Genomic DNA, 25,366 nt, shown 5'->3' with positions numbered 1-25,366 from the left:
GTTGGATAACTCCTGGCTTGATGTCCATATGTCCTGTATTTTCAGGAAAAATCATGCATGAGAGCGTACTCACCGCCGTTGGTTGTAATAATCTCGTAAAGTACGTGGCGGGGGTGCTTGATACACCTCATTCTCATCTTGAATGTCCTCCACCCTAGGTTGGGGTAGAAGATGTTGGTTTTCAGCCATCACTTCAATTAAATCAGGAGATTTCAAGTGGTGTCTAGTCCTGCGATGGATAGTCAACCCTTCAACCAATCCTCCTTCAGTCAAGAGACGTCGAGTGTTATCACGGGCCTACTTAGGCATGAAACACTCACAGCCCTCAATCAAATTCGAAACCTAATCTTAAGAAAGGAAAAGAAAATCTAGAAAGAAAGAGAGATTTGGAAAGAAATTACCAAATTGAAAGCCCTAAGTAACAACACCTGCAAAAGAAAACAAAACAAGTCAGTTTCTAAAGAGAAGGTCTAGAATTAGAAAATCCTTAAAAAGAAAGATAGAAACAAACCAGTTTCTAAAAGAAGAAATTCCTAAAAGAAAGTAAATTACTAAAAGAGAATTGAAAAATAGAAAGTAGAGAGAAAGAACTCACCGAATTAGAAATTTCTATCTTAAGGGCCTACAGAATAGGAAAGTTAGTTTCTAAATAGAAATTCTACAAGTAGAAAATTAGGAAACAAAATTAGATTCTAAAAGAGTTAGAATTAGAAAGAAACTAGAAAACAAAAATAGAGGGTTAATTTCTAAAAAGGGAAATAACTAACTTAATTTCTAAAAATAAAAGAGGGAAGTTTCTAAAAATAAACTATTTCCTACAAATAGGAAAATACTAGATTTAGAACATTTCTAAGATTTGAACCCTAATTTTAAAAATAGAGAAAGTAGAGAAATTAGAAAGGGATTACCAATTTAAAAGTTTATGTCAGGATCCTACAAAATTAGGAAACAAGTTAGTTCTAAAACTTAAATAAAAATAAAAGTCTAAAACTAAAGTTAGTAAAATCCTAATCTTAAACTAATCCTAAAACCAATTAATTTCAGAGAATCTTAGCCGTCAGTCCCCGGTAACGCAGCCAAAAACTCGTTCACTCCCCAAGTATAGGGTTGTGATGTAGTAATAAACTCGGTAAAACCGAGGTCGAATCCCAAGGGACTGAAACCTGTACGTAACCTGAAAATAACTAGAACTAGGAAAAGATGAAATCTAAATCAAGTGGATTTGATGAATAATGATGAAATAGTAAAATATGTAAAATTCAAAGGTAGGAAACTAGGGATTCAGAGGATCCACTTGTACAGATTAGGGAGATCTTTATGCCTGCTTCAAAAATCATGGAACTTAAACTGAACTTCCTCTGATATAATTTTAAAGAGATGAAAAGGTATATGAATTTGAATGGATTCCATCACCAAACCATGCCCAGGAGACAAGTCAACAACAGAATTAAACTAATTACCAACCAATCAGATGATTATGAAGGTTAGGAAGGGTACCGCCATCCAACCATGCCCAGGAGACGATGGCGAACAACAGGGCTTCCTAACGCCATAATCAAAATAAGGAAAATGAAATACTCAAAGCCATTGCAAACCCATTGTAATTTCAGTCACAACAGGCCATTAAAAACTACAAATATTCCCATAATAAAATTAAATCAAAAATTCCTTCAATCTAAACAAAGGGCACACGCATACAATCTCCCATTACTGTACAAGCTTCACCTCTTAGCCCTAGCTAAGAGGTTTAGCCTGACATAATTGGGCTAATTCCTAAATAAAAATAATAAAAAAATAAAAGAACTACCACTGATGCACGTCCACCACTGCTGCACGTTTCAGCTCCAATTGCCTCCTTGAATCCTCATTTTTCTCCCCTGTTCTTCTGTTTCTTCTCTCCTCTTATAGCTGTCCAGCGCCTTGGAGAGGGAGTTACGCACTCCTCTTTACGCAACACTGAAATCCGGAGTTGTGTAACTCTGTTTTACGCAGTAAAAACACATCCAACCTCTGCGTTTGAATTGAATCCATGACGTATTGCTTCCATTCCCTGAGATCTGACGTCATAGGCATGGTTAAAATTGTCTTCTCCTCAATTTGGACGGTCTAGATCATAGATTCGACTGTGATCTTGCTCACATAATCGCCCACAACGGGCCGGGTGGCGTCCGTGTATAGGTTCGCACTCACCTGCACACTTTCTTACGCTGAGACATTCGGTGAGCCCATGATCAGCTTCAACAGAGAGATCCACTTCGTCCATTACACTCGTGGCGAGAATTTGATGTGGGATGGTTGGTTTTAGCTATCCTTTGATGCGGCCCACTGAAGTAATCAGGCTGTAATTGCTTTGGACGTTGCAAAATAAACTTCTTCTGACCACTATAGCAGGTACGTGTGTGTGCCTGGGTGTACGAGATCCATGTGGTTTTGACCTTCTCGAGTTCCTAGAAAATATGGATGGCTTGAATCGCCCCCGTGAGCCATGATGGTGGCCCACCGCAGATCAAACGGCACCCCTGTTTCACGCCAGAAGAAACGGAAGTTTCTGTTTTTGAATGAGAGTCGGTGGGGCCCATAAACAATGTCAAAAAGTAAATCCACTCCGTTCATTCGACTCATAGCGAAAAATCAATAAGAAATGTATACTTTTTCTTGATTTTAGTGCGGCCCACCGTATCTTCTACTCCGCCGTTCATCATACATTTAACGGTTAGGATTCTGCAATATCTTACATGGTCTCAAGAGGCCACCTTGGTGAGGTAAATACCCCACCTATGCACACAATGGACGGTCCCGATTGGTAATTTGGAAGAGGAGTGGGCCCCACTGAGAGGAACCGGCGGATGCTGGAGCGTCCGCTGGTTGCTTATTCATGATTTGAGAAGATGAGTCGGTCAGCGCACGCTGACCGACTTAAGGTGAATTGGTGTACGTCCGGTGCACTTAAGTACATGCACATGCACTGTACATGTAGGTCCCACGGAGATGTTTGTGACAAATCTGCTCCGTCCATCCTCTTTAGAACCTCATTTAAGGGGTTGAGACTAAAATTGAGACATATCTAAAGATCTGATGAGCCCTAAATCATGATTTTAGTGGCTGATCTGTCTGTTGGGATACTCTTACAAGGATCTAACGGCCAAAATTCGACATGTACGGTTACTTTATGTTCTTCAGGCCATGTATGAAGTTTCGAACCGATCAGATGGTAGGAACCCTATGATCTTGTATTCTGGACGTTTTTCGGGCCTGTTCGGAGTGAGTGGCTGTAATTTCTCTGATCTCTGGTGTGTAAATCCTTAATCTTTGTCCCAGGAAGTCCCATCCACTGCCTTGGTGATGCGAGCGAGTTAAATCTATATTTTTAGTGTCCTTTCCAGTCCACGCTCGCAGATTCACCTTGCATCACAATATAATTAAAAATAAAGCGTTAAACAGTATTATGCTCGTAAATCTAGCTAATAAATGAGGTCTAATATGCAATATTTGACTCTCAACAACTCAATCGGCACAGTTAATGATAAATAAGACAACAAGCATTTCCTAAATAATTTTATTGAATATATGAATGAGATTATGAAATGATGCATGCACCTCACAATCCAATACTCCCTCACAAGCGACTTCAACGCTTATTTCGTAAATGCCAATACTCCCTCATCACGTGACTTCAATGCCAAATTGCCACATCCTATCTAATGCAATGTGATTGATGCAGATGTTAGTCGAGTGATTATTAAGTTCCATTCATCTAGCATATTGGCGAAGCTAAGATACCGACGTCATATTACTATTCCTTATCTGGATCACATAGCTCGTCACAGTACGTAATGGCTCCTCCCCAATGTCCCTTGATCCAAATTTAGGTGTCACTCATTTATTTCACAAATCAATTATTCCAAAGGTATGGCATGATACCTAGATGTATGAGGATCAACTCTATATAAGTATAATTACTCAATTTCGAGGTGCGAGCTTGTCATATAAAACTAAGTCACCATTAAAGGAAATGGCTCATCACCCAATTTCATTCATACCTAGGTTGTTCGAACGATACTCTGACACGCAACCATCGGCTGGATAATTTGACAGGGGCCATTTGAATAACAATATCTCACCTCCATTAGTGCTCACTGGTCACTAGAGGGGCTCGTCACCCTAGCATAGGCCGATAGCTCGAACACGGTGTCCCATGTCACCATGCCTGGCTCATGAGTCTTAGTAGGATCGTATCGAACTAACAGTTATGAATGAACTCATCTACTGGGAACAAGGTCTCTTAGATTCAATTTAGTCATGTCATACATTGTAAGCACACATGGTCAGTCGAATATTAGACTAATTCGATTGACTTGGAGAACTTTAGCGCAACCGGCATTGGGTGTGACAATCCCGTGTAGTCCAGTTACTATCAGTTGTCCATGTTCAACTCGGGTCAATCGAACAATCCTAGGGTGGCTGCCCTAACTCAGGTCATCCCTTTAGTTCGGGCGGTTAGCCAATTGACCCAACATCGTAGAAATTTTAAGTATCACTATGGACTAAATACTACATCATGCAATTATAACACATGTTCTACTACACAACTACTTGGGCATTTCATCAAACATGTAAGCATCCATAGGAGACTACGTTAAGTAAGACATTAAATCAAACATGTAAGCATGCATAAAGTAATATAATCACTTAAGTATTAAATCAAGCACATGAGTATCAATAAAGCAACACATTCTGTAACAACCCGAATTTTTTATGTGCGAGTTTACCCTTACGTAAGAATGAACGGTTGCACTCGTTCAACTCCCACCTGTAGTTCCATTAATTTTAACAATCTATCTCTAGTTCAACTTGAATCTAAACCATAGAAAGTAATTTCACCCCTAGATTACGTAACCGACTATTGATTAATAGGACAAACCCCTGAATACCTTAGTATTCTCACCCATTCATCAAACCGACCATTAAATTAACTATTTACCGCTAGATGAGGATATCTAAACGACCGCTTTGAATTTGGACCACTTGATCAAAGTAAAGTAACTACTAGATCTTCATATCTACTTGCACACACGTCAAATTAACATTTTGATCCATTTATCTTATTTGTCATTTATGAATATAATTAATTTACTGTCAAAATTATGATCTACGCATTTTACACCTGTGAACCAATAACTTGAATCTAATTGTATATATTTCTAACATATACTACATCTAAAAACACTTTCAACGTATCCATTTGTGAAAACGACCGTACAATAACCCGTAACTGTGATTAACATCCTAACCATCTAATTACTTAAATTTTAGACTATTAATTGATCATCCATCATAGTCTGATCTACCAACTAGGCCATCCAAATATCTAAATGAACCATTCATTAGGGAGATCATAAGGTATACATCAAAACTACCGGTTAATTTTTACATAGATGTTGGTAAATTTTGTTTTAAATTATGGGTAGATGTAAGCCATTAGAAATGCATCTTAGCCATCCTCGTGAGATCAAGGCTTAAACTTAATCAGTTGATATAGCACACAAAATGACGGACCATACTAAAATTTTGCCTTATTTGGACAGTCCAACTAAAAGATATGCAAGACCAAAGTTTAAGGTGAAAATTGAGGAAGTGAGATGGTCATTCTCTCACAGGTCTCTATACAGAGACTTGAGTTGTTTTTTTTAAAAAAAAAGTTAGAAACCACACGCTATGTATTAAACCATCATCCACACCATATAGTATGTGGCCTACTTAAAATTGAAATCTATCTTATATTCGGGCCAATGGCCCAACATAATATGACAAAACTAATGAATGGAGTGGAATTTGGTCCACATCATTGTAGGTCTCACATTTAAAAAGAAAAAACAAGGAAGATAAACATCTGGCTTTTTTATAATAACATTGATAATAATAATAAAAGAGAAAAAAAATGGGGAGAACATTCGTGGTAGGAAACGGCTCCACCGTTTCATCCACGCAGGTCACCTAATGTTTCCTTCCTTTACATGTGTGCACACACATGGGTAAAATGCGATGGTAAAAATAAAATATAAATAAAATAAAAAAGGAATAATAATAATAATGAAAGAAGTTTCAATGGCAGTTCTTCTTGCTCACAGTTTATAATCAAGCAGGCCACTCGAGTACTAGTTCTACTTCATTTTTGGACCCATATACTAACATGACAAGGTAAAGTAAGTGGGGCGGAGTGGATTTCTCATGACATGTTAGTGAATGTTATCAATTGAAAGGCACATATATGCATGAAAGAATTCCTTTGAAACAATTCCCTAAAAAAATAGTTTTATCCAGCACAAACAAATTTTGAAACGAAAACTATCTATTTGCCCTCCATATTTAAGATCAACTCTCCTTTATCTTTGGGAGATACTCCTGTTGTTTAATCTAAGTCATTCATTAGTTAATCATAACTATCTATTAGGCTAAACTCATTCATCAAATCTCAACCATCCATATGGGATGTTCTTCATCGTCTCTGGACCCTAATTAAAACAAAATACATCCTTAGGCAGTCTTTACGTATGTTTTCTAGTTGGTGGGTTGTATCGAGTGAGAACTTGGAATCATACTTGGAAGAGTTGAATCCTAACCACTCGATATCATCAAATCCATGCCATATCTTTGGTTGTTAATGAAACTTCAAGAATTGGATCCGAAGCTTTTTAAAAATCACCGCTTCTCAAAATGTTTCTTAATGAAAAGACAAAAGAGAAATGAGAAAACCTTAAGTCTCCTTTCATGTAGGTTAGTGATGTATATTTTAATTTTATTTTCTAATAATTTAGAATTACTCTTTAAGATCTATGCAATGAACGAGTTGGATTGACCACATGTTCATCGCATCGGCCTATTGATGCATATGATGAAAATAGTAAACCTTATGCGAAATCTCTTGCTATAGAGAATGATGTGTGATCAGCTAGTTGAATTAGATTAGATCCATGTTGACCATATGATTCCTAAGGCTAAGATATATCAAGGCTTTAAATTTTGGAGTGATCTGACCACCGGGTGTGGCACCATGATCAAATTAAACCGCGATCGTTACCTTGTATATTTACTAATCAATAAATTTTTAGATGTATCAAATCAAATCTATACTATATAAATAGACTCCAAATTATATCAATTCATGATTTTATTTACATTATTCATTAGGGATCTTAGATTTAGACATGTACGATTTTCAATGGATTTACCTCTACTAAGTACAGGTGAGTGATCCCAACATGTTTCCTCTCCATTGTACTTAAAGTAGTTGTTTGATTGAGATATTGAGTGTAATTCTTTGTATTGGTTGTTTTATTTATTTGTTTAAGCTTGAACTTCTATGGATATAACATGATGATATATGTGACAACATGCTAATATGATGCATCGATCATTTTCATTCATTCATGTCATGCATAGCGCACCTGCGTTGAATCTTGGGGGCATGCCCTAGAAGACCCGCAGGTACTTACAGTACTGAGTAACCTAAGGGACCATCCCTGAATGCCCACAATATATGGAAGCCTATCGAGATGGTGGAAGCCTACCCAAAAAAGGAGAGATGTGGGTTGATAGAATCCAACTCAAGCAAGTGGACAGATCTACCCACTTGATGCATTCACGCATCCATGCATTTCATAACATCCATATATTTCTATTTTAATTATGGTATGCATGAACCATGATGGGTTCACTCACTAGCTTGGCCAACTAACATTGTGGATTGATAATCATACAGAGATAAATGAAACAGAAAATGAGGACCATTTTCCAGATGAATCGTGGGACCATTTTTGGCAAAAGATGAACTTGTTACGATGGATTAATGACTTATTTAGGAGTTTGATATCTTTTTGTATCTATTTGTACATAAATATGATTCACCATTGTTTATAAAATGATCATTTGATTTATTATTATTATTATTTTTTGTTGAATGAAGTTGAGTGAACTCAGATGATTCCAAATGTGGTTTTAAATATATGATAATGAAAATTATAGGAAGGTAATACAAACGTGGATGAATGGATGTTAAATTTGGATGTGAACTTAAAATTCATTAAATTGTGCCTTTAGATAACTGTCCGGAGAATGAATTAAGTACACTCAGTGTACGTGTCATGAGCCGAAACTTGGTTCTGAGGGTGCACACTCTGTATCCAAATTTCGGGGCATGACAATATGAATAATAGAATGTCGACTTCCGATTACTCATTTTTGTTAGCGGGTGGAGTGATCAGTTGGATGTCACAAGAAACTAATCATTAACTAAAACCCTTAAGGGTCAATAAATGATAACCTAGAGATAATGGTCCGTACCTTTTGATGATCCGCTCGACTCACGACGCTTGTAAGATTAGGGTGTTAGAAAAAACATCATTGAAAGGCCTAAACAAGCATAGATGCTTGTGAGATTAGCGACAAACACATATTTAAGCCCTAAATTCCAAGTGGGATTTAATAATTACCCCCAATCATTGCAGAGAAAGCTCCAACGATGGCTTTTGTTACAACAAGGCGGTTAAATATGAGATGAGAGGGTGGAGGTGCACCAACACCCACTCCCTATGCTCTCTCTCTCTCTCCTTCTTTCTCCTCTTTTTCTTCTCCCTTTCTCTCCTTTCCTATTGTTGAAATTCGTATGAGAGGGGGTGCCCAAATGAAGGCATTATATAGTGCTAGATTTGGTGTAAATGGCCCTAAGGGCTGTGTTTTTACTATACTAGCCCTTTGGGAGTATTTTTCTACCCTTTGGGGGCCACTACAGGGCATAAGAGTCGACATCCACGGTTGGATAGTTGGCCCTAGTGATGATCTACGCACAGACACAATCGGCCTGCCATTTGGACGCGTTGATCGATGAGTATGATCAGAAGTCTGTTCGACGGTCACCAATGATTAATCGGGGCCACGACTATACGGATATGTGTGGGAAAATATCATTAGTTGGTACTCCAACTTTGGCCATGAATTGATGGTCCAAAAGTCACAACTTCATGAAAGAACAAAGTGACTAGTTTCACTTAAGTTACTTAAGGCAATTACACATCTCATGCACTTAGCTTGTGAGTCCAAGTTGAGCAATTTGAGATGAGACATCGACTTGATGTCTCGCGATGGACGTCAAGCGCACTAAGACAAATGTCTTTATATAGTCTCGGGTTTAATGGCTCACTAACGAGCGGTATAGAGCTTGTTTGGATAATCAAGGTATTTCTAGAATGAATTGAGTATCTAGATTTCTTGTGCGCAATGATTAGGATTTGAATTAGCTAAGTTTGTAGTGTGGCCTGTTCGCAATTAGCGAAAATGCCAATACGGTTAAAGTCAGTCTAAGCCGTTGGTTCTTAGGCTAAAGGAGTAACTAGATTGATTTGGTTTGTTAATTAAGATCTGATCCCTAGTTGTCATAACTTTTGGTAGGTCTTTATTTAGTTATGGTCATCTCAATTAGTCAGTGATAGGTCGGCTAGATTTGGACTCTATGTGAATAAATTCCGAGGCTAAGCTCGATATTTAAGTGATCGGACGGATTCATTGGCTTCCTATGGTTAATTAATCAGATTTGTGTGTTTTTTTACCGGTACCACCCATGTATAGGCTTACTTCGAGAGTCAAGGCCCAATAAGTAACAACATAGGCTGGTCATATCAAAAGCTTTTAAGAATTTTTTGAAAATTCAAAATAGTGAAAATCTGGGACGTTACAGATCCAAGTTGGCTTGTGGTCATTACCACGTAGGGCCCTTCCCAATTCAGTCCTAAGGTTTTCGAGTCGGTAACGTGACTTACGCAGGTTGGGTAATTGAACCTACATAGAGATGGATGGTCTTATTGGGCCCATTATGATGTATATATTTTATCCACACCGTCCATTCATTTTGAAAGATCATTTTAAGGAACGAGCCCAAAAATGAGGCATATCAAAGGCTAATGTGGATCACACTATATAAAGCAGTGAAATCGAAAACCTACCATTGAAAACCTTTTGTGGTCCATAAAATTTTTGGATGTAACTCATTTTTTTAACCCATGACGTTAAATTAAATTCTAAATCCAATGGATGGATTTGATTCACATAAATCACGACAAGACCATAACCTTAACCCTTATAATCATAAACTCCACACGTCACATGACAACCACGACCCATATAACATGATAAACATGACTCATGACAACCATGACCCATATAACATGATAACCACAACTCATATAACATGACAATCATGACCCATGACCAGCGTTTAAAATATCAGTATCGCACAATGTATCGCACCCTTGGGATATAGATACGTATCGGTTATCGCACGGGGTATATTGTTTGTATCGCATAATTTATCGCGCTTTTTGGGAAACATGGGGAAACATTGGAAAAATGGTTGAATTTTTCAATGAAACTTCATGGATTGTTAAAAAGGACTTTAATACACACTTTTAAATCATAACATCTAAAAAAAAAGTGCACACAATAGGTTTCCTTTGTATAGGGTCATAAACCATACGTTGTTTGATTGAATTAAGGCAATTATATTCAAATATAATGCATAACATTTATAAATGTGTCAAAACATGTATGAAAACACAACTAAGTGGGCCCCACCACAAAACAAAACAGTGGTGACAGTGACGCCCACCATTGAAACCTTCCTAAGGCCCACCATGATGTTTATTTGAGATCCAACTTGTTCATAAGGTCACACGTACCTAGATGAGCTTTCAAAATGGATGGACAATGTGGATGTAAGGCACATACCCTACAATGGCCACCATAGTTAGGGATCCACTGAGTGGGATGCAGGTTGCGTACTGATGCTGCCAGGGGGTAGTGAGGTGGCTACTGGATAATGCTCTGTGAGTCCCACCATGGTATTTTTTTTTTTATCCGCATGGTCCATCTATTTGTTCAGGTCATGTTAGGGGATGTGGCCAAAATTGAAACAGGTCCAAATCTCAAGTGGACCACACTACAAGAAAACAGTGGTGATTAAACATTCACCATTAAAAACTTTGTAGGGCCCACTGTAATGTTTATTTTCATTCAAACCTGTTGATTAGGTCACACAAACCTAGATGAAGGGAAAACACAAATATCAGCTTCATCCAAAACTTTTGTGGCCCTCATGAAGTTTTTAATGTTGAGCCTTCAATCACCATTGTTTCCTTTAGTGTGGTCCACATGAGATTTTGATCTACCTCATTTTTAGGCTAATGCCTAAAATAATCTTAAAAAATAGACATAAACATCAAGTTTTTAATGGTGAGCCTTCAACCACCATTGTTTTTTCACTTCATCCCAGTGGAAATGATGTTATAAATGGTTTAGATGGCACATAAACATCAAGGTGGAGCCTAGGAAAGTTTTAACAATATGAAACTTTGTCTAGTTTTCCTTCTCCTATGGTCGTCTTGAGTTTTGAATCCACTTGATTTTTGGTCTCGTGTCCTAAAATGATATGGACAAACGGATGGACGGTGTGGATTTTTTAAAAACATCATGGCGGCCCCACCTAACATCCCTAAGAACTTCCTGCGAAAGGGGTTATCGGGAAATCCGCTCCCACCATTTTTGCACCCGGCCTTGCTACGGAACCAACGCGGTGCGTGGGACCTGACCGTGACCCTAGCCATTATGTATGTGTTGTATCCACACCGTCCATCCATTTGGAGAGATCATTTTATGGCCTGATCCAAAGAATTAGACCTATCCAAAGCTCAAGTGGACCCTACCACAGATAACAATGGGGTAATGACACCCACCGTTGAAACTTGAAACCACTTCTAAGGGGTCCACCATGATGTTCATTTGAGATCCAACTTGTTCATAAGTTCATACAAATATGGGCCAAGGTAAAATAATAAAAATCAGCATGATCGAAAACTTCTGTGGCGCTTACAAAGTTTTTAATGGTAGGAGTTCAATTCTCACTGTTTTGTGTGGTGGGGTCCACTTAATTTTTGGATTTGACCCATTATTTGTCGTATGACCAAAAATAATCTCCAAATGGATGAACAGAATGGATATACAATACTCTAATGCCCCGAATTTTCAGGGGCCGAGTAGGAACTCGGCTCCCGAATTCCTAAGTGCCACATATGCCCTAATGGGCTCCAGATTTCAATGCATTTGGGTTTATTTATAAGCAATGACGGGTTTATTAAACCATAAGCATGAGAATATCATAAAATGTAAATATGAGCCGCTAAATAGGTAAGATATCTATAATACAGTATCAAGAAAATCTAACCAGGAACTTGACCCACCCAGATAAATATCCCAAAATGACTAGGGCCCTAGCCCATGTCCTACGACCATCCAACCATAAACTAGAAGAAACCGCCAAAGTCTGGGAGTGCATCCACTCCTCCTCGTCATCGTCTGCATCGACATCGTCCAGTGCGTCCCGCTCCAAGGTACCTGCATCTATACCGGATTCTGGTTAGTGTTTTAGAACACCGTCCTAAAGTGGGGGTGAGTAGCTAACTCAGTGGTACCATTAGCAATAGGCCACACAAATTATCATGCATAAAGTATATTTAATGAAAAGCATATAACATAGAACCCTAAATACTATTGTTAATGCAAATGCATAGTTTAATGATATGATACATGCCCCTCACCGCCAACACTCTCTCAAGCGACTACATCTAACGTTCGCAATGAACAACACTCCCTCAATTGCGACCTCAACTACCTAATCGCAACAATAATAATGCAATGTCATGAAATATGCTAGCCAGGTTGGTTAATTAGGTTCATTCATCCAGCAGATTGGGGAAACCGAAATATCCTTAGTGGAGTTGTTACCCTAACCCGATCGCGTAGCTCAAGGGTCGTGGTCATATGACTCTCACGATCCTTAGACCTATATGGGGTCATCAATCCTAGAAACCATAATCTCAGACAAAAATAAATGAGACTTAAATGTCCTACTCGCAGTAACTATGGGGAGGTCGTCACCCCAACACAGGCTGACAGCATGGGCACAGTGTCTCATTCCGACGTCCCCGGCTCACGGGTCTAAGTGCTTACTGGACACTACGAGGAGGCTCGTCACCCTAATATAAGCTGACAATATAGGCATAGTATCCCATACCACCATCCCCAGCTCATGTGTCTTATAGACTATAAATTACAGTTAATGGTGGGCGCAATGGCCTTAGGATACTTCGGGTTCATTCAGGCATGATCAAATATGGTTAACGTGCAAGGATAGTCGATTTAAGAGTTAATATACCCTGACGGGCTGAACCGTAACTAATCGGGCGGAGAACACTGTCTCGTGTAGTCCAACTACGGCCAACAACCTACAGTTTAGCTATTCGGGCCAGATTCACTTACGGACAGGCCCAACAAAGACCGCCCAAGAAATTCTAAGTAGTCGGCCGATCCATAGGGGAATATGCGTCAATACACAACAAGCAGGGTCATCATTGGATACAATTCATTACAGGACAAACACCATTTTAGTATAAACAGCACATGGACAACAACATATTAAGTTCCATCCAATTTTACAGATTATACTTAACATATTCCAGCCTATACAATCACATGGACGGTCATATAACAATACACCACACTTAATCTTACATGGACCAACATAAAACACATAATTTAGCTGTACATTGAAAATTGAGGCAAGTAACTCAACTAGTCAATCAATTTACAATATCTCATGCCTTCACCTAAGCATAGTTAATCACGAAATCAGGGAATCAACTACCAATCAACAATTTACAGCAATTCATGTCTTCATTAAAAGCAAAATTAACAACTAATCAGGAAATCAACAACCAACTAGCAACAATTTGGGGAAATTCAAACATTTGTATCCTACATGACATGCAAATCAACAAGTCATATGTTTGGGGTATTGGGGTCTAATCCCTTTCTATAATTTCAGCAATTCCTAGTCCATTATCATATTTATGCAATCCAAATGTAATTTCAGCAACATATACAAACATTGCACTACACACATTCATTAAACCTATGCTAGGCGCGATAATCGGCCACCTAAAGGTAATAGTCCGCACTTATTATCGACTGGAAGCCTTTGAAAACGTCCTAACGTCGCCGGGTCCGCAAACTCGACGTGTCGAGGCCTTGTGTTACAAGAAAATGGCGATAGGATGCATGCATGTATCTAGAATTAAAGGAAACATAATTTAGAGTCCTATCTTACCTTAAATTAGGCAAAATCTTGCTCTAACAGCGATTTGGGTCGGCGTTTTCCGACAAGAGGGAGGTGTAGGTGCTGGGATTCCCAAATCCCAAGCACCAAGATCAAATACACCACAAAATCCTCTTTCCCTCTCCTCCCTTGCTCTCTCTCTCTGTCTCTCTCAGCGGATGGGGTTTATGGGAGTGAGAGAGAGGGCTGGACTTTTATATGTCCAAAATTATATCAGTTGACCCTACAGTTTGGTGTAATTCTCCCAATGGCCCTGTGGGCCTATTTTTTTATCACTGGGGCTTCCCTGATGGAGCCCTGGCCCATCTGATTCATGGAACACGTGCCCCATGTCCCGATGAAGGGTTAGGTAAAGTTTTATCACAAACGGATGCGGAGTTTTGCCGAAATGGCCCGATTTACGATCAACTGTCACCGATCCACGATCAATGGTCAGATTTTGCGGGCAAGTGCAGAAAAATATTTCTAGCCTATGGTGTGAATTTTGGTAAAATCTGATGGCTGAAATGTCCTAAGTGGTGGGGTCATTTGCTTTAAAATTCAGATCTTTGGCCAATACTAGGGAGAGTTGCATTTTACAAGTGCCGACAAGACGGCACAAATCGTCTGTTTCCAAGCGTCATTTGAGTCCATCATCCACGATAGACCACAAGCCTAATGAGATGGGTATTACTCTATAATTTTTGGAACTAGTGGCCCACTAACAAGCGGTCTAGAGCTTGTTCGAATAATCAGGGCACTTCTGAAATAAATTGGGTAGAGAGACTTCTTGGGGGCAGTGCTTGAGGCATGGATAAATTAAGTTCAAGGTATGACCTATACAAAATTAGAGAAAATGTTGATTCGGTCATGATTACTCTAAATCATCAGTTTTAGGCTAAAAGAGTAACTGGGTTGATTCGGTCCATTAATTAAGGTCCGACCCATAGCTAGCTCGGGTTTAGGTATATCTCTAATTAAGTTACGGTAGTTTGATTAGTCAGGTCGGTTAGATTTGGGCCCTATGTGAACAGATCATGGGGCTGAACTCGATGTTTAAGTGATCGGTTAAATTCATTGGTCTTCTACGATCGATAAATCCTATTTGTACTGTTCTTATCGGTACCAGCCAGGAATAAGCCCATCTCGAGTGTCAAGGGTCAGTAAGTAATGACGTGGCTAGTTATTAAAAAATAATAATAATAATAATAATAATAAAGATTTTTGGTAATTCAAAATAGTGAAAATTCGGAGTGTTACAAATACATACATCTATGCAGGCCCCATGGTAAGGGCCACACCATCTTTAGTGCAACCGAGTCGCACCGAATCCACTTTCCCTTACTTAAGGGGCGTGGATTAGGTGTTATGCAGGTAACTACTCAGCGAGTGCACCCACCTTTGATGATATGTTGTATATCCACTCCGTCCATTCATTTTTACAGATCAGTTTAGGACATTGTCCCAAACGTTAAATACATCCAAATTTCAGGTGGACTAGACCACATGAAATAGTGATGATTGAACGTTAACCATTAAAAACATATCAAGGCCTACTTTAAGTAGATCTGTAATGTTTATTTGTCATCCAACCCGTTGATATGGTCAATCAGAGCCAAATGAAGGGAATGTACAAATATTAGCTTAAATCAAAACTTTTGTGGCCTATAAAATACTTTTAATGGTTATTCACCACTTTTTCTGGTGTGGTCCACCTGAGATCTGGATCTTCTCAAGTTTTGGCATAAAGTCCTTAAATGATATGAAAAAATGTATAGACAGCCTGTATAAAACATATACATCAAGGTGAATCCCATGGAGACCATGACAGACCGTCTGTCTATACATCTCGTATGTGTGCCGCATTCATATGAAAAAAAAAAAAAAGTATGCGAAGTGCGTCCTACCCCGCCTGTCTCCAGCTAGGAATGTGCAGAAGCTGTGAGTGGCCATTGTGATTTATGGGTCTTATCCACACCGTCCATCCTCTTTTTTTGTATCATTTTAGGGTATAAGCTCAAAAATGAGGAAGATCCAAGGCCCAAGTGGACCACACCACAGGAAGCAGCGGTGATAATGATTCTCACCGTTAAAACTTTTCTAGGGCCCACCATGATGTTTATTTACCATCCAACCTATTCATAAAGTTATGTACACCTGGATGAAGAGAAAACACAAATATTAGGTCCATCCAAAACTTCTGTGGCCCCTAAGAAGTTTTCAATGGCAAGAGTTTAATCCCCATTGCGTAGTCCGCTTGAGCCTTGGATATAGGGGTGTACATCGAGTCGAACCGATCGAGCTGGCCTTAGCTTGACTCGACTCAGCCACTAGTTGACCTCAACCCGAACTCGGCTCGGCTTGGTCCTCGAGCCTAACTGGCCAGCTCAGCTCAGCTCAGTTCGATCAGCAGCACGGGCCAGTTCGAGCCGAGTTCAAGACAAGATCGAGCTGAGTTCACCTTTGCAGCATTTCCACAAACACCTAAACTGCACCTTCAAAATCCCGCTACTTGTAAAACAAAAGTAATGGTTTTACAGGTATTTTATCAAACACCTTCTGATCAACATAAAAACTAAGAAAAAATGGGTATTTGTTCCATGTACATACCTTCCTTGCCACTAGCCACACCTCATTGAGTCATTTCATCAAACACTTTGTGAGCAACATCAATATTAAAGTAACCGAGTCACCGAACTGGTTCGATCCGCGTTCGATTCGAGCTGGGTTCGATCCGAGTCGAGTTGAGCTAGGGCCAGCTCGAACTCAGCTTCAAACCGAGTCAAATCGAGCTTTTTTGAGTTGAGTCGAGCAAGCTAGTTCTGTTTGTGTACACCTCTACTTGGATTTGCCCATTTTTGGGCTTATAGACTAAAATGATAGGAAAAAATGGATGGACGGTGTGCATAAGACCCATACATCACGTGGCCACTCAAAGCTACTGCCCGTTCCCAACTGGAGACAAGCTGGGTAGAACGCAAACTGTGTCCTCAAAAGGAGGGATTCCAAAACCATTTTCGCGAGTCGCAACGGAGATAGGGTTCCGGTCGTTCTGGAACCCTAAAATCCTAAAATATCTCTAAAAATTTCTCCAAATCCCCACAATTTTTGGCAAACTGGTAGCTCTCGATCGAGTGGCCCACCAATTTCAGCTTCCGATCACATAATCTTCCTCCACAGGTACCGAAATCCCCTCTTACATGGATTGAAAGATTTTCCCTATTTTTTTTTCCGATTTCCTGTAAATCTATTGATACAACATGATAATATCGCTAATATCGGCAATTTTGCAAATAAAAAAAAATCGTGCGATATTGTGCAATATATTACATGATAAAAAGAATTCTGATTTTTTTTTTTTTTTAAATTTCTAAGGGTCTCGGATAGGTTTCATCTTACTGGTTAGCGATAATGATAATATGACAACCTTGACCAATGACAACCACGACCCATATAACATGCCGACCACGACCCATATAACGTAATAACCTCGACCTTTATCACATTACAACCACGACCCATATAACATGACAACCACGACACATACTTATATAACATGGTAAGGGTCGTGGTTGTAATGTGGTAAGGTTCATGGTTGTAATGTAGTAAGGTCGTAGTTATCAAGTTGATGTAATTAATAACTTGATTATTCTTAAATAGTAGGAGTCGAGGCCCACAATGGGGTGATTCGTTCTGTCTACCTTGTCAGCTAGCTCGTCGTGGGCCCAAAAAGTCCTGACGTGGGCAATGTCCACTTCTAATAAACATCACGATGAGTCTAGAAAGTTTCAACAATGGGCGTCATTGTCACCATTATTTTTTATTATGTGGCCCACATGAGCTCTGGATCAGGCTGATATTTAGGCCCTAGCCATAAAATGACACGGCAAAAAGGATGGGTGGCACACATATATCAATGTGGGCCCCATAAGTTGGGCCTTACCCATGCCAAAAAAGACGTCCATCCACTAACTTTCTCAGCATTAAATATGACGTAACTTCTTATTCACTAAAAACCGTACAACTACTAAACCAAGGACAATGGCATTATGGTCTGAAAAAATTTCCAAAACTTGTCAGAAGGCCACCCTCAAAATGTTTGGAAGGTGGAACTTCTTTCGAGAATTTCACCATACAATGATGCCAATAAAGTCAAAATCCCTTATGGATGCTTTGTATAGGGATCATTTAATAGGCTTGGCTCTTCCTGTTTGTGTTGTCATGCTTGAATTTCTATGTAGGCTGTTTTTTTTATTAAAAAAATAATAATAATATTTATTTTTTATTATTATTATTAATTTTTAATAACAAAGTTGTCAGGGGTGTGCTCCCACCTTTCCGTGGAAAAAGTTGTTATTTGATTGATTAAAAAGTTAAAAAAATTATTAAAAAAAAAAAAAAAAGATATAGTGAAATTTCATATGGACCGCTACTCTTATCTGCTCGTACATGAGCATTAGAGTATGCTCCCACCCCTTGATTATTGAGGTGCGGCCCACCAAATCAAGAAGTTAGGATTGCCTGGATGGTCTGTGTGGATAAGGATGGGCCGTATTTAGGTAGAGGTAGTTTGCTTAGAAGTGCTCAGTGCTCTTGGAGCACTATAAGTCACAATGCTCCTAGTTCCATCTGTTCATTTGAATAGTCCAACTAATTGATCTGAACGGTCTAGTAAGCCCATAGCACATTTTGTAGATTACCTGCAAAATCTCACTAATCGGATGATACCATCCATCCTCAATTTGGCCTTATTCTCTGTAAACACCACTTTTCCAAGCCATTGATGGGATGGCTGAGATTTCCTAACAAAAGAAATTCTTCTGGATCGTAGGAAATCCAGCATCAATTAGTTGATTGGAACTATTTTGTGTAAAGAATCTGGACGGTCCATATTAAAGACAGTTGATCTGATGGTAATATTTATTAGAGTGTTTTGATGTTTGAACTGTAGGCCTTGAAATGTGCGTTGGACCAAATAAACAGTCTGGATCAGTGAATTGTACTTTCAAAGTTTCCAGTTGCAAATAGTAGCATTATAACTCATAGTGCTGAGAGTAGAGGTGGGTATCGAGTTGAGTGGACCGGATTGGGATCCAACTGGACTCGGTCCAAAATTTTCAATGTACTAACCTAAACTCAATTCCATCTAAGACAAAGTCTAGGTACTCAGGATTCTATCAAATCCATTGCATTGCTGGCTTAACCCAAATCGAGTCTGACTTAGTAAGGAAAACTGAGTTGGATCGTGTTGGATACGGTTACGGTGGAATTTTTTGTTTTAAGATTATTTTTTTCTGAAAAATAACAAAAAAAAAAAAAAAAAAAAAGATTTTCACCTTTAAAAAATTCATAGGGCCCACCATAATGTTTATTTTCCATCCAATCTATTAATAAGGTCACGACTACATGGATGAAGAGAAAAAACAAATTTCATATTGATCCAAAACTTTTATGACTTCTAAAAGAGTTTCAATGGTAGACGTAAAACCCCAATGCTTTTCTTAGTGTGGTCTACTTGATCTTTAGATTGGTCTTATTTTTCAGCTCAAGCCTTGAGACGAGCCTGCCAAATGGATGGACGGTTTAAATATAACACATACCTCAAGATGGGACCCACAGGACTTACTGGTGTGTTGTGGCCTCATGCGTGGTACACGGTACACCCGCCAATCCGCTTCTCTTCTTTCTTTGTTGGGATGCAGATTTCCTGTGAAAGCCTTCCTTCCTGTGCAAGGATGCTATGTGGGCCATATTTGATGTATATGAGAAATCCATTTTGTCCATCTTTTAAAAAAAAATTTCAGGTTTATTTTAGGACGATGCCACAAAAAATGAGATGGGTAAAAAAGTCAACTGGGCCACACAAAAAGAAATGGTGGGAATTCCGCTAACATTGTTGGAGCATTCCCATGGCCATAAAAGTTTTGTATCGGGCTATCTTTGTGGTTTTTTCACTTCATCCCATTGGGAATGACCTTATAAATGGACTAGATGGCATATAAACATCAAGGTGGAGCCTAGGAAAGTTTCAATGGTGGGAATTTCTTTTCCCAAATTTTCCTTTCATGTGACCCACTTTAGTATTGTATCCTTTTCAGTTTTGGTGGCACATCCTTAAATGAGATCACAAAAAAGATAGACGGAATGGATTTCTCACATACATTCAAGTAGGCCTCACATGGCACCCTTGTGCATGAACCTGCCTTTGGCGGGAAAATCCGCGTCCCTTTTCTTTGGTAAGAGCTCGATGAGGACGGATTGGCTGCTCCCGACTAATGGCCGGTGGTTAGTGGTATATGGACTCCACTATGTTGTATTTATTTCATTTATGCTATCCATTTATTTTCCTGATCATTTTGTGGTATTAAACTAAAATTGAGGTATATCCCAATTCTAGTGGAGAACATTATAAAAAATAGTGTTGAATAAATATTGTGCAGATCGGATCGAATCGGTTCAAATTGACTACTAATCTGAACTCAGACTCGATTTACGGTCAAATATAAGTGAGCCTACTTGATCCTACCTGATTCTGGCATTCGATTCAAATCAAATTAGGTTGGATTCTAGTTAATTCTAGGTGACAGCACCGATCATTTCTTCCTATACGTTGTATCAAATTATCGGATTTTGATGCATCATCCCTAAAAATAATAATCTCCTTGAGCGAGTATTTAATAGGCTCATTTGCAACCGGTTCTGACCATTCTTTAGTCATCATCTGTGTTGAAGGCACCAGGAAATTCTGGGCCGTCCGATCTCACAAAACACACTCTTTTTTGCCTAATACACAACACCACTTTTTAAGTGAAACTTCCGCGCAACTGATGGTTGGATCAGCACGATCTATCAAGTGTCTCATTTTTGTAGTGGAGCCACATTGAATGGGTCAGATGACATACATGCACAACGGTGGGCCCACACGCCTACAGCAAGTTGCCTATGAGAAGAGGGTAAAACGTTCAGTTTCTCCGTAGACAATGGCGTTACGTTGAATTTGCAGTGAATATTTGAAAGCAGGGGCTATTAACCCGTAATAATAACCGAGTAATGATGAAATAAGCCATACCTACCTTTTCTATTAATTATAAGATACGCGATCCTTTCAAACGGAAGCGGATTAGCTGGTGTACCACACACAAGCTATATAGCTGATGTAGATACGTGTCGTGCGAAGACGGGCGCGGACACTCCTCGAGCTCCAAGTTGTACGAACGGTTCAAAGAAGATCAAATTTACATGAGCCCCATAACAATGTATTAATTATATCTACACCTTTCATCAAATTTTCAATATCATATTAGAGGATAAGACAAAAAATGAATCGTATACAAAACTCAAATGTACCACACCAAAAATAGCAGTGGGATAATGATTTTTACCTTTAAAAAGTTCGTAGGCCCACTATAACGTTAATTTTCCATCTAATCTGTTCATAATGTCACAAATACATGGATGAAGGGGAAAATTTTCATATTTATCCAGAACTTCCGTGACCTTGAAAGGGTTTCAATGGTAGATGTTCAATCCCCCGCTTCTTTTTGCAGTGTGTTTCACTTTATCTTTTGATCTGTCTTATTTTTCGGGTCAAGACTCACTAAGATCTCACAAAATGGATGGACGCTTTGGATATAAGACATACCTTATAATGGTGGGATCTACTGGACTTGTTGACATCAATACACCAGCTATATAGCTGATGTACACCAGCCAGAGAAGGTCAGTAGCCAAATGGCTAGTGAAGTGACGTCACCAAGCTTTGTGAACCCCACCATGATGCATGTGTTGTATCCATTACGTTCAACCATTTTTAGAGATCATTTTATGGCATTACAACAAGAATAAGATAGATCTAAATTTCTAGTGGGCCCACTATATATAGAAAACCGTGTGAGCAGTCACACCCACTGTTGAAACATTTATAGGGCCCACGTGATGTATTTTTGAGATCTAACTTATTCATAAGTTAACATAGAGGTAGATGAAGTGAAATATATATATATATATATATATATATATATCAGCTTGATTGGAAACTACCGTGGCTCCTGAGAAGTTTTGAACCGTGGATGTCACTGTCCCACTATTTTCTATGGTGGGGTCCGTTTGAACTTTGGATCTATCTTATTCTCTTTGCAATGCCATAAAACGATCTCTAGAAATGTTTGGACGGTATGGATACAACACATGCATTATGGTGGGCTCCACAGATCTTGGTGACGTCACTTTAGTAGCAATTTGGCTACTGAACCAGTAAGTATCCAATCCCCGCCCAATCCGCTTCCCTTTCAAACGTGACATGTAGCTTTCAAATCTGGCAAGCGGGGCCCACGATGTACCAAATTCTCATACATCGTCAATCAAGACATTACAAATTGCGCTTAAAGATAGACGGTTAATAAAAGAAATACGGCAATGCTTCATGGTCGACCCAAAATATACAAAGATCAATGGCCACGATCTTCCAATCTGGTAGATTAGATGGATAATGGTCCATCCATGTTGGTATGTAAGAGAACAACGGTCTGGATCACCAAGCATTGACCACACTTGAAAGAACTGGAAGTCGCGTTACAATGCCCAAAGTTATGGTACAATACAATTCTTCCTCAATCTATCGTCTCCTGTCCGTCGAGTTCGTTTTGCCTGCATGGCTACTCTGGATCACCAACATGTGCCACCCCAAACTGGGCCCCACATGCAGAGATATTCAGATGATCAGAACCATCCATGCTTTGGGTGTCAACCAAGATACAACACGAAACCGTTCATACGTGCATATCTGAATATCACCAACCGAAAACAAAACTTTTGAAGGCAGACATTCAACTCAATCAATCAACAGTCAGGATCGTTTATTTCCGAGTGACCCAGAAGTTGGACGCTTGAGATTATCCAACCACCTTAGTATGTGATGTGGGCCCCACGCTGGTGATCAAATCACAGGCAAAATGATCTCTCTCTCTCTCTCTCTCTCTCTCTCTCTCTCTCTCTCTCTCTCTCTCTCTCTCTCTCTCTCTCTCTCTCTCCTGCTTGTTGCCATCCGCGGTACCTGTGGAGGACACTATCTCCTCATCCATCTCTCCACCATCTTTCGCATTTCGGCCGACACACATCTCACCCGTTCCCATCTGACCCACCTCTCGGAATCTAGAGTATATATCACTCTTATAGAATTTCCTTGTTCTGATCACAAGCATAACTGAAACCAACGTTCCAATGAACGTCACAGCCGTGATGATGATAAACGATAATTGGTAACACTTATGCCCGATACAACTCAAGTTGCCCGTAACGGCACCACCCACAACCGCCAGCTGCTTCAACGCCTCCCGATCGTAAAGTCGTCCCGCCACCTTCACGTTGAGTATATAAGATCCAACCGGACTAGCAACAGCACCAAAATTGTACAATGTAGCATAGTACTTGAGTCCAAAAACTTCCGAAATGATAGCATAGACCAACGACCACTGCGCTCCGAAGCAGAATCCAATGATCACCGATGCTATGTAGAGGGACCCAGGTGCGGGGAATGCAATCAGGATGTGGCCCACACAAGAGAGGAGTAGGACCCACGTAAGCATCAACGGTCGAGGGAACCTGTGCTTAGAGAGGAGGATTTCAGAGAAGAAGCCGGCTGCCACCCTCCCGCTGAAATTCCATATGCTTATTAGCGATACAAAGGTGCTGATCGTGTGACGAGGGTAGCCTAACGACTCGCCGATCTGACCCATGTTGTCTATCGCTGTTAGAGTGCCGCCAATGCCACAAACAATCGTGATGAAGATGATTAACATGTCGATGCTCACGAGCGCCTGCAGGATGGTGTAGTCCTCGCCTCTCTTTGGTGACTTAAAGATATCTGCAATGCGGGAGATTGATGTTCGCTTAGTTGGCGGTTGCTGTTGTGGAGAGGAAGGAATTGGTGGGAGGGGTGGTGCATTAATTGCTGATACAGATGGTTTTTCCTGCATGGAGATGGATATCGTAGATTGGTTTTTGAGCTTCTGTATCGAAAGCTCTTCTCTCACGACGATAGCGAGAGGGAGGAAGAGCAAGAACAGAAGGACAGCAGCACTGCTACCATACTCAGTAGCGGAGAAGCTGGTCTGCTTCTCGACGATGATTATAAGCATAAGATATCCAGCTAGAGCTAGTGCAATGTAAAGAAAAGAGTAGAATATCTTGAGCTCATTCAGCTGACGGATGGGTTTGATTATCCGAATTGTGCCGAGAAAGATGATCGAGAGTGCGGATGGGAGCCACCCAATGAGTAGGATCAGTGATTTGGAATGGTGGCCGTAGAATGCAAGATAGAGTTGGGTGAAAATGGCCCCGCTGAGCCCGACATAGCCCTTGAGAAGGCCCAACATGATGCCACGGCTCTCCGGGAAGTTCTTGACGCAGGGGACGAGTGCGCCAGTGTTGGCGAAGGTCTGGGAATTGGCGCCAATGCAGATGTAGAGGCACATCTGCCAGACCTTGGGTCGGGCGATTCGGCCCGTGACGGCGAGCCAGACCATTAGGTAGCCGGAGAAGTTCATTGCAGAGCCGATGGCGAGGACGACCCATGGCGCAGTCACCTCGTTGATTAGGCCGGAGAGGATGCCGATGTTGGCGCCGAGGTCTTTGAAGAATCCGATGGTGTTGAGCGTCTGCTGGTCGTAGGACATTGATGATTTTATGTCGCTGGAGTAGATGCCGTAGATGTAGGTGGCTCCCGCCCCCGACATGATCAGGAACGACGCGAAGACCATGAACCAACGACCGCGAAGAACCTGCAGGGTGGGACCCAACATGCTCACTGCATGGATACTGCTGATCATGGCTGAGAAATGAAGGGAGGCAGCAGTGGGTAGGATTGTGATGGACGGTCAGAAGCTAATTGCCACAATCGCCGCACGTGCCAACAACGGCCGCCATCGTCAATCCAATGACAGAATAGAGACCATAGGAGGATTAATATAACAATCTGGAGAGCATTTATTGGGGTGGAGTGGAAATCTTCAATTAAAATTAAGGAAATGATCCAGTGCTCTCACGTGTACGCTATGGTGTTCTGGTTGAACACCTACATTTTAAAATCGACTGATCTGAGCTGTCCATTAGGCCCAACACACCTTTAATGGACCACCTTATAAAAATCACACCGATCGAATGACTCTTAAC

General features: G+C 40.1%; 1 protein-coding gene across 1 annotated transcript; it reads right to left on the bottom strand.

Moving 5' to 3' along the window:
- Window positions 1-414: 414 nt before the first annotated feature.
- Window positions 415-25,118, bottom strand: LOC131224216 (uncharacterized). Its single transcript, XM_058219753.1, has 2 exons — window positions 23,250-25,118; window positions 415-428 (listed from the first exon to the last, which is right to left on the bottom strand). Exons 1-2 carry the CDS (start codon window positions 25,021-25,023, stop codon window positions 415-417), a joined length of 1,788 nt encoding a protein of 595 aa, XP_058075736.1. The 5' UTR covers window positions 25,024-25,118.
- Between the last annotated feature and the right edge of the window lie 248 nt (window positions 25,119-25,366).

Source organism: Magnolia sinica, chromosome 13 (assembly GCF_029962835.1).
Source record: "Magnolia sinica isolate HGM2019 chromosome 13, MsV1, whole genome shotgun sequence".
NCBI lineage: Eukaryota > Viridiplantae > Streptophyta > Magnoliopsida > Magnoliales > Magnoliaceae > Magnolia > Magnolia sinica.
Note: the sequence above shows the minus strand (reverse complement) of the source record. Positions and strands in the feature narration are given on the sequence as shown.

What these genes read in the sequence shown, in the direction of transcription:
- LOC131224216 (XM_058219753.1), bottom strand. Translation starts at nt 25,023, where the DNA reads ATGATCAGCAGTATCCATGCAGTGAGCATGTTGGGTCCCACCCTGCAG.